The sequence below is a fragment of the Micropterus dolomieu genome, linkage group LG18 (genome assembly GCF_021292245.1).
Source record: "Micropterus dolomieu isolate WLL.071019.BEF.003 ecotype Adirondacks linkage group LG18, ASM2129224v1, whole genome shotgun sequence".
Classification (NCBI taxonomy): Eukaryota; Metazoa; Chordata; class Actinopteri; order Centrarchiformes; family Centrarchidae; genus Micropterus; species Micropterus dolomieu.
In genome coordinates, this window is record NC_060167.1 from 5420903 (window position 1) to 5431578 (window position 10676).

Genomic DNA, 10676 nt, shown 5'->3' on the forward strand with positions numbered 1-10676 from the left:
GGAGCTGTGGATGGAGAGTAGAGTGTTGAGAGGACAGACTAGTGAGAACAAAGTGAAGAAATGTAAAGATAGAAGAAAAGGATTAACGTGAGTAAGGGGATTAATATATCACTGGATTTGCGAATCAATTTATGAAGTAATCGACTAACCAATGAACTGATAAATAAGAAAAGAATGTCAGAAAATTAAAGGCTCAAAGGTAATCGAACAAATACTGTGAACATATCATATCCAGGTACTAAGAATGCTATCACTGAGAAGGCCATTAGCCTTTGCCAGCAGTAAAATGCACATGCAGAAACATGCTTCTAATATGTTTTAGCAAGTTAAATAGATTGATTGATTGATGAGTAATGGGGTAATGGGGTTTGAGTAATGTGGTCTGAATGTTAAGAAACAGTAGCACCAGCAATGCCCTAATAATAATAATAATAATGTATAGATTCAGGGTTAGGTTAAGGTCACAGTGAGCATCCAGGAAATGAATGTCAAGTACATGTCAACAAGTACAGCAGTCCAATTGTGGGTGTGTTTGTGGTTCCAAGTTTGCTCCATTTGCACACTCCTTCTTCTTTAAAAGTCACTGCGCTGCCCTTTAAAATCAAAATGCCATCACATCCAGGCAACAATTACAGTAATGTAATCATCTCATCTCATTAAACATTAAAATGACACATTTACTTTTCCGTAAAACTCTCCAGTTTTATTTTCTAAAACCTGCAAATACTGTGTTATTTGTTTCATCCTCTAAATATCTTACTATTGTATGTCTCTTCTCACTTTCTGCCCACAGGTGAATGGAGGTGCTCAGGGTAATCCAGTATGGAACGCCTCTGATACTGTTACTGAAGGCTGGGTGAAGGCTGAGCTGGCCATTTCTACATTTTGGCCTAACTCGTATCAGGTAACACACACACACGTTTTGTCTTCGCTGGCATGGCTATCCATTAGTAACATTACTGCAAAAGCTGACTGGAAGACATATGTAGACAATACATGATGAAAACAATAATACGGTAGCCTATTTTTAAATGTCAAGAGAAATTATTAGGTAAACGTCTTTTCTGAAAGAGCTGCCTACTCATCTTTGATCATCAATTCATCATCTAGAAAAATAGAATAAGCCAGAGATTAAACTTCTCCTTTAATGTAATCAACTCCCTAATCAAATGTATCAGGCAGATACATATATTTGATATTATACTGTCCATAAACTCGGAGGGTAGAATGCTAAAAATAGCTGTTGGCAAAAAACAAAACTTCAGTGGGCTTATTAACGTTTTGGCAAAAGCCGAACATTCAGTGGCATGAGGAGACATTGGGGAGCCTCGTTAATCTAAAGTACTTAATCTCTGTCTTAATCATATTAAAATACATATTTTAAGGACACTTCGATTTGTAATAGATGTGAAAAGAGAAAAGCAAGTAAGGCAAAACTCAACATACATGAAAGGTGTTAAGTGATTTTGGAGAGGTCTGTGTGTGCACGCCTCCATCAACCTAAGTCACACAAACTGTGTGTTTTGCTCTCTGAAAAGTTTATAGACTAACACTGGGGCTGAAATGAAGAACGAAAACTGAGGTTTAGAGTTTGTCCTGGGTGCAGAGTTGAATTGAGTTTCATAAGTAGTAAAAAAAAATAAAGGCCTCTCTCCCTTGGTGTATTCCTTTAATATTGTAACAGAAAACTGTTGCTATTTAATGACTCTCAGTATGTCTGTGTGTGTGCAGAGACATACCCTGCTGTGTTATTTTTATTGAGGTAGCACAAAAGTGACTGTCTAATGACTGAGCTATGTTCAGTAAATGAAGGCACCCCTGTATCGCACACACAGATCTGAGGCACAATGGTATCCAAAGTGCATTAAATGTGTGTGTGTTTCCCTTCCTAATGAGGAGTCCCCTCCCATGGAGAAATGACACTTCTTTTTCAAAAAGGACAAAAACATTGTCATATTAAAGTACAGACTACTGTGGGGGCAAGAACAAACTTAGGGTAACCTATCTTTTTCTTTTGAACAGGCTTTATTTTTGTTGCAGTAGGTTATAGTGTGTTATACTACTTTATTGGAAGTAGGTTTTTTTGGGATTTATTTGCACTACAACAAAAATAACTATTATTCACTTATCCCACTGTTGACATGGATTTGCAAGATAAAACACAACATATCATATTTTCATTGCATGTTTTACTTAATATGATACAATTCTGGTCTGTGGCCATGTAAACACAGTCTGAACTGCAATAAGGGATTTTTTTACTCAGTGGAGAAATCACTGCCAAAGCATTGTATTCTTTTGATTAGAAAAACAGGGAGGTCTGTGAGAAGCAACCAGCAGAGAGAGAGAAAGCTCACAGATTATCTTGTGCAGTTTTGTGAAGGTTGCCAATTTAATTTGTACACCTGAGAGTGCATCATAATTAATTATGACTCCATTGTTCTGTGTCAATAAACAATAGACTTTATGGAAAGATTACAGATCTGAAAAATCTGTATATTATTGTAAATGGATGTGATGGGAGTGAAAAATCTGAACGTTGCACACAAAGACTTATTTTTTGAAGGAAAGGAAGAGAGTAAAGTCTTCCCAGAAGTCTTTATTATTCAGACCAAGTCCCAGCTTATACTGTTGAGGATCCTGACAAGTACAGCACAGAGGTATATGTGTGTGTGTCCTCAGTGTGTGTTTGTGTATGAGTATGCAGTATGTGCGGGTCAGAAGTGCATGGCCCCTTGACAGCCCTGCCTGACTGCCTGTCACCCTGAGTGTGTTTGTAAAGTATTGGATAGAGCAAATGGAAGAACAGAAAAAGAGAGTGATGTGATGGGAGAGAAATAGAGAAATGAACAAAGGAGCGACTACAAGAAGAAGATCATAAATGAGCTGATAGAGAGAGTCAGCATACATAGAGAGACAGGCAGAACAGGAGAGAGATGAAAGAGACGGCTGAGAAGAAACATAAGGAAAGAAAGAAATGAGAGGAACAGGGAGTGATCAAGAATAGAAGGAGAAGGAGGAGGTTGTGGTAAGGAGAAGAGGAAAGACAAGAGGAGGGAAAAGGAGGAACAGCATATGTGGTTGGCATAAGGATGGAGACAGAAGGATGAAGGGATGAAATGAAGAGAGGAATAGTTGCTGACTTTCAGTGGAAAATTCCCCTGGGGTTTCCATATGAGCTTCGCAGGGTCGTCAAGATGTTTTAGTTTGTGAAGGAAATGAATTTTTTTTTTTTGAGTTTCATTGCTTTTAGAGAAAACTGTGGCTCAGCTTGATTCTTTCTTTCCTTCCTCTCTCAGGTAATATTTGAAGCAGTTTCAGTTCAAGGCCATCCAGGTTTCATCGCCATCGACGACATTCGAGTTCTAGCTCACCCCTGCCGTAAGTGAATCTGTGTGTGTGTGTGTGTGTGTGTGTGTGTGTGTGTGCATGTGTCTGTGTGTGTGTGTGCGGTTCTGAGCCTGCGACTGCGTTTGGGTGCGTGCGTCTTGCAATGGTTGACCCTGCACAACTGTAGCCACACTGAGCATCATCTGTTTTATAGCTATCTCACACCTACACACACACACATACAAAGGCGGTTTTTTAAACGACAGATTGTGAGGCTTGCAGACAGATTGCAGAGAACGAGGAAGAAGGTCCAAACTCAGGGTCTTCATCACTCAAATCTGACAGAAGCACTTTGCTTCACAAAACTCCAGACTGCTTACTGCAACACTCTGTGGCCTACTTACCTCTCTGTCTACTCAGTATAACTATTCTCACTGTCTGTTGGCACTGCATTTTTACATCCAAGTATTAGTTTCAAATTAATTCAGTTCAGTTCAACTTTATAGACATTATGCTTAAGTAGAACAACTGCTACTCTATATCGAGTCTTGTTACACGTTTTAAAAACTATAGAGGGGGTCTATTAAAAGGTAGTACATAATTGTAACTCTTCTTGTTAATCTATTTTGTCTTTTCTGAACTGCTGGCACAGAAGACCTAGCTCATCTGTGCCAATCGCTAATCAGATTAGTCAAAGTGGGTAAGTCAATGATGGAAAGCAAGAGGAAGAGAGTAGAGGTATTCACAATAGAAGAAAGGAATTGAATTAGAAAACTAAAATCCGAGATGATGTTAAGAGACAAAGGAGAAAGAAGAATGTACAAATAAGGAAAGGTTACCATAAAATACAACCTTCATATCTAAGTCCTTTTCATTTGCAACAACCTGACCATTAGCGTCAAGCTGAATTATCATTGTTTAATGATCGATCCATACTCTGTTAGACTTATCTCTGTCTGCAGACAGTCAAAATGAAATTTACCAGTCGCTGGCTAGTCTCAATGCCAGGCCAAAGTCACCCATTGTCTGGCAGTCTGTCTCATTGTCTGCCTGCTCATCTGCTTTCCCATGAATTTCTCTGCCTCACTCCAGACAACAATATTAAGCCCTGTTTGAACAGGGTTACTATTGTTGTGGGTTTTCCTGCAAGTGTTGTTTCTTATTACCAGTGGCATCTGCTATTATAATCCACTGTGAATCTACCATATCTTTAATAACAAGATGGCATCCTTCAGTTGCCTGCCAATTGCTTTAATATGTGATTATGGAACTTTGGATGTTTCTCAAGTACTACCCAAAATAAAACAAAGAAAATAAAAAGGCTTTAGTCTTTAGGGATGGGGGACCGTTGGTTTTCTTTAAAATTCCTTGTAGAAGATCCTCAACAAAAGCAATAGTTCTATACCGTTTTTATATGATCCATCATATGATCATTAATAATAATCAAAAATGTGATCAAAAATACCCCTTTTATTTTATTTAATTCTACAAAATACTCTACAAATTTTTTACACAGTGTGTGTCTAAAAGTGTTGGTTTACTGTGTATGTTGCAGGTAAAGCGCCTCACTTCCTGCGTCTACAGAATGTAGAGGTGAACGTGGGTCAGAATGCTACGTTCCAGTGTACTGCTGGAGGGAAATGGTCTCAGCATGATAAACTCTGGCTACAGGTTAGTACCTCCTTATCAGTAAATATGTGCATGAATGATATCAGCAGGAAGTGTACATGCAGAACTTGATCTGCTGGTCAGAATCCTATAAATGTTCAAATATTCTAAAACTGGTGTAATGGACTAATTCTCTGTTTCAGGGGCAGATTTTCAGTGGGATTTGTGACATATATGTTGAATCTAATGCTGCACCGTGGCATATCTCAGAGTAGTAATGTGTACCTCTTTTTATAGACTACTGTCAGCCAATCAGAAAGAATCAGTATAAGAATAGATCTACTGAGCCATCCAAGATTCTAGTGAACATTCTGCAAGAAAGAATATAAATTACTAAAAGCCCAATATAGCAAGTACGATTATGTTTTTTTATGCCATTTTATTAAAATTAAATTAAATTTAAAAAGTAAGTACACTGTGGCAAACATCCCTAGCCTTCCCAGCTCTATTTCAAGATTGATTAAAAGTCCTTGTTCTGCTCCACACCAGTGACCCCATCTCAAGTCAAGTGACAAGTGTGTTGGTGTGTACGTGTGCATCCATGCCTGCATACTCTGTTTAAATTAATTTGCACCAGCAAGCTTGCATGTTTTTACCACACATGAGTTTATACCACTGAGAATGCTACTGTGTACAGTAATGACATTTGCAATGGAGAGCAGTGAGCCTCCTGACTGGAGGTCTGTTGAGCAAAGCATGTTTCTCCAAATTGGCAGATAATACTACAGTGGTAAAAGAAGATTAGATCTGGAGATGTGCGGATCCTATGCAAAGCAGAAAGTGGCAGCAGTACACTTCATTCATGTCTGATCTGCTCAGTCCAAATTGCTTCTGCTTCCTGCCAGGTCTTTGACATCAATGTGGTATCATTACTATGTCCTTTGTTGCGTGTCTCTTGTAATCACTGTAAATTGATAAGTCAAATGACTAAAAATACTGCAGAACCTTTACCAAAAGATCGGTCAGAACATGCGGCAACACTTTTGCCAATAATTGAATGATCTTATCTTTCCAATCATGCAGCAGTGGAACGGTAAGGACACAGCGCTGATGGTGACCAGGGTGGTGAACCACCGGCGTTTCTCTGCAACCGTCAGCGTTGGTGACACATCCCAGCGCAGCACCAGCCGCTACCGCTGCGTCATCCGATCAGACGGCGGGTCAGGGGTGTCCAACTATGCCGACCTAATTGTCAAAGGTACATTATATTGTTTATCTAGTTTCACATAAAAGTACAAGTGGAAGGCAAACTACCAGTCACTTAGAAGAAGAGTATTTGTAATGAATGGTTGGAAGAAGAGCAGCGCTTGACAGATCTTTGTGGATGGTGTTAAATGGGACTACTTCTTTAATGCAGAGAAAGTGAAAAACAAGCCTGGGTTGTGGTTGTGTAGTTCTTTGTATGTGTGTGTGTGTGTGTTTGGCTGTTGTTCATTAGTGCTGTTGTAAGCTTCTGAGGACAGAATACTGAACAGACTTCAGAGTAGTGACTAGAACTCACAATGAGCCCTCTTTCACTCTTTTTTTTCACATTTTTGTCTCGGTCAGCCTTTCAATTCATTTTCCCGCAGTGTCTCATGTTCCTTCCCTTTCTCCCAGGTTTTGAAATAGATACCAACACTGTTGTACCGTATTGTTTACAATAGCGTATGCCCCATGAACCGTTTTGGCTGGACAAACACTTTTTAAACCCACATAGTTCTACTTTAAAGTCCACCAAAGTTTCCAAAGATACCAAAAAGAAATATGTTTACCATCTTACACAAGTAATTCATTTCTTTATGTGATTTAATGGAGTTGCTATATAAAAAATGCAGTTATAAATATTTCACAAAGTAGGCAACTTTATAGTTTTACTGAAGTTGATAAACAAGCACAGAATAAATGGAAAATACTGTTTTACTACTAGTATTTAAGCTAAAACGTAATGGGAGTATTTGGATTTAAGTGCTTAAGGCATATAGTAACTTGAATACTAATCAAAAAGCAATAATTATATTGAATAAAATTTTCTTTTTACAATAACTTTTATGATCCTTCTCTTTCTTCCCTGTTGGCCTATATTTGTTTCTCTTTTCCAATGTTTTCCTTTCACCCCTTCTCACCTCTTGTTTCCTCTTGCCCTCTTATATTTATCTGTGCTGCTCAACAAATCCCTTCGCTGTGGACATTCAAATCCTCTAATGCAATCTACTCATCTCTGCGCTTACACTCAATACAGGGCAAAAATATGAAGGAATCTCTGTGATTTACCATCCTACTCTCAATCAAATGGTTCATGTGAAAAACAGGAAATACTGTAGCTATACTGTCCTGCTGAGAAGGATTTTGATGTACTGCGGAGGATAGATAATGTCGTTTAAGGCCTTTGATAGAATTATAGCATTGCAGCTATCTGTTGTTGTCAGACATTATTAGGCTACATTCCTTTACCTCTCAGTGTCTCCTTCTGTTGTACATCTCTGTATCCACCTTCAGCTGACGGACTTACTACTATTACTCAGTATGAGTACTTCTCTCAACTTTTAAGTGTCTTATGCTAAATTGTTAGCATGGATATTATAATCACTAAATATATATATGTTAACAAAATGAGCACTGCTATTGCTCAACATATTCTATAATCAAGTTTTCATTTAACATACTTTATGCTAAAGTTTAAGTAATTAATCATTTTTCTGAATCCTGAAGTATTACTATCCTACTTACCTACTATCACTCAAACAATGTCAGTGTTAGCAATGACCAATCACTTAACGTATTGTGGTAGCTAAATTGTTAGCATGGTGCTGTACTTCTATGTGGATCCTTGCATGTTGACACTGCAGCCATTTTCCTCTGACGTCACACTGAAGATGGGAAGCTCAAATACTGTTATCAAAAGGATTGTTGTAATGCTGTGTTGTTAGTTGTATAAACGTAGGGAATCTGACAAATCATTATAATTTGACTATACTTCCCAATTGATCAGAAACTGAATAGAAAATGGAGGGACATTACGCCACATTTCAAGGTAAAACAACACCACAACATATTTGATAACCCATTAGGTACCGTTAAACAACAGTTAACATTAAAGAGGTGGTATTAAAAGCATACTTTCTGTTTTTTTCCCTCTCCTTTAGTGAGTTATATATCTTTTTTGTGCATGTTTGCAAAGTGAAAAAGCCCAAAGTCCACTCCAAAGGGAGTTCCCATCTCCTACAGAAAACTCTGCTCTGAACTGCCTGAAAACAGCTCGTTTGTAGTCCAGCCTTTACTTCCACCTTCTTGTGATGTCACAAGTAAATACGTGTCATAATGCTCACTGAGCGACTAGTCTGACACGCCCTCATGGTGTTTTTTAAAAATGAAATCATGTAAACCTGTTCTGGTACAACCTCTAAATATGATTGAACCTGAAAATGAGCATAAAACCACCTCTTTAACATTCAACCAGCTCCAGGCCAATAATACTGTTTAATTGTAATGTAATTACTTCTAAAACATCAACGTACATCTTGGACAGATTTATTTAAGCCTGGAAGTAAAACGTCATGGATGTGTTGCTGTCTCTATTGAATAACGATTTGTCAGATTTCCTTGCAACCTGGAACACAATAGCTTTGCACCTTGTGCCTATGTAAGATGGGAATTGCATTTGGACAAGCATTCCTCTCTATGTTAAAATATTTTATGTGAATTATATTTGTTTGTTATTTCTATGAAACATGAAAAAAGTCTTCATGTGGTGCATGGGGAATTGTTTGTTTTTTAATGAAATTTAAATTGCATCACTTGAATACATTTAAATGAAGAGGCACACTGGCCTAAATGATGTTCTCAATGCATATTTGGGAGGAATTATGCTGTTAACCTTATTTGGTGTGAAGGATGTTCAATCTACAGGGAGGCTGGAGTGTGTGTCTCTGTGTGTGTTTGTGTGTAAGTGTGAGTGTGTGCTGTTTTGATTAGATGATAGTCCAGGGACTGAAACTGTCATTACCATCTGTTAGCAGAACACACAGACTGTACTCCTGACGTCCAAATGTGTGTGTGTGTGTGTGTACCCTGCTGAATGTGTCTCTTGGCGTTTGTGTTTTTGTCCTCTGTATATATTTTTTTGTGTGCGGTGTGTGTGTGTGTGGCTCAGGTGCAGTTAGCCATGCATTGTGCCAGGGGAATAAGCCCATGCCAACACAGTGAGCAAGTGAGATATGCAATATTACACACGCACATCGATGAGCACACCTCCCTGAAGCCCTTTGTGTGTGCCGTGTGTGTTGCCAAATGTGTGTATTTGTGTTATTGTCCTTGATTTGTATGTTTGTGTATTTTTGTGTTTTTTTTTTTTCTTCATTCTATTCATTCATGTGTGTTGGGATCATCTGTGTGTAGCTTAATGTGTCACCATGTGTGTGTATCTGCATGCCTTTTTATTTGTGTGTTCATGTGTGAGGTGTCATGGTATTTGTGTGTCCAAATTAATTTGTGTGTGTATTTGTGTGTTCTCCTGAGCTGCTAAGTGAAATCAGGGTTAATTAGTACGTTGTTCAGCCAGGTGTGACCAGGGGAATCTGGAGAGAGACACTTCTCATGTTACAGCGCCCTCTGTTTGTGTGTGTGTGTGTGTGTGTGTGTGTGTGTGCGTTCCCCGTGCTCATGCATGCATGTTAATCTGACACGACACTACTGGCCAGTCGAACAGATGATGTCTTCCTTGCTGACTAACTGAAAAAAGCAGCTGAAATAAAATGTTCGGAATCAATCTAGCAACCTTCTGGAGGAGTTGTATTTGAAAGCACCAATCACCAATCACCAATGCGTCAATAGAATAATACTCATTCAAAAGTAAAAGTACTGACAATTTTACTCAAAGCCATTTTATGTAGCATCGTTCACATGATTCTGATGGCATATAACAGGGGTATTCAAAGAGGTCCAGTTACAGAAAATTTCCCGAAGCAAAGGTCCGGAACATCAAAACGACTAACTTGCGTTATCATTCAGTACCATAAATAGTTCTATCAACATATGTTTTTAGTCAAAAACGGACTGTCAAATCAAATCAAATTTCAGTCAGTTTTCACATCAAACTGGAGGGATAATAAATAATAACTACTCTAATATAAAATTATAAATTTAAGTAAACTAAAATAAAGTGCCTAATTTTTTGAAAAAGTGATGAAGTGTAGTCTTAACCAATTTTAGAATAAACACTCAACACTAAACACTGTAATGCCTCCTCTTCTCTTTCATTCCCTTACAGAGCTACCACTCCTACTTTCTCTTGTTCAGTGAAAAACGTGAGCTCTAGTTTGTCCTGCCAGCTAGCATTGGAGTTCTATTAGATATTCTGGTTTTGAACTGCCCGTGGGAGGAATGTACATATAAAAATCTGTACATTCTTGAATAAAAGCCATGTGAAATCGCTTTTCCCTTTCGTCTGCTCAATTCTTGTGTGTTTCCAAAACGTCTCTGGTGAATCTCGTGGACTCGACTCGCAAGCATTGGAAAGCACAGATTTTATTGGCTGAGTAGCATCACATGAGACGATTGAAGCACATTGGTCTGTGAGTTTCCAGGGCCTCTAAAGCAGTACAGTAAATGCTAGAAAAGCTGCGCGGGTTAAAATAGAAACTCTCTGTCACGAGGTAGTAAGTCTCATTAATAAATCGGCTGTAGGTCGGCGGTCCAGA

At 38.4% G+C, this 10676-nt stretch overlaps 1 protein-coding gene across 1 annotated transcript in view; it reads left to right on the forward strand.

Annotated features, from left to right (window-relative positions):
• The window catches only part of ptprt (protein tyrosine phosphatase receptor type T), a 334210-nt gene that overhangs the window by 94909 nt on the left and 228625 nt on the right, over positions 1-10676 (forward strand). Inside the window, exons 4-7 of the mRNA XM_046028632.1 lie at positions 794-904; positions 3300-3381; positions 4886-5001; positions 6022-6196. Of these exons, the coding sequence (XP_045884588.1) occupies positions 794-904; positions 3300-3381; positions 4886-5001; positions 6022-6196 (484 nt within the window). The remainder of the gene's footprint in view (positions 1-793; positions 905-3299; positions 3382-4885; positions 5002-6021; positions 6197-10676) is intronic.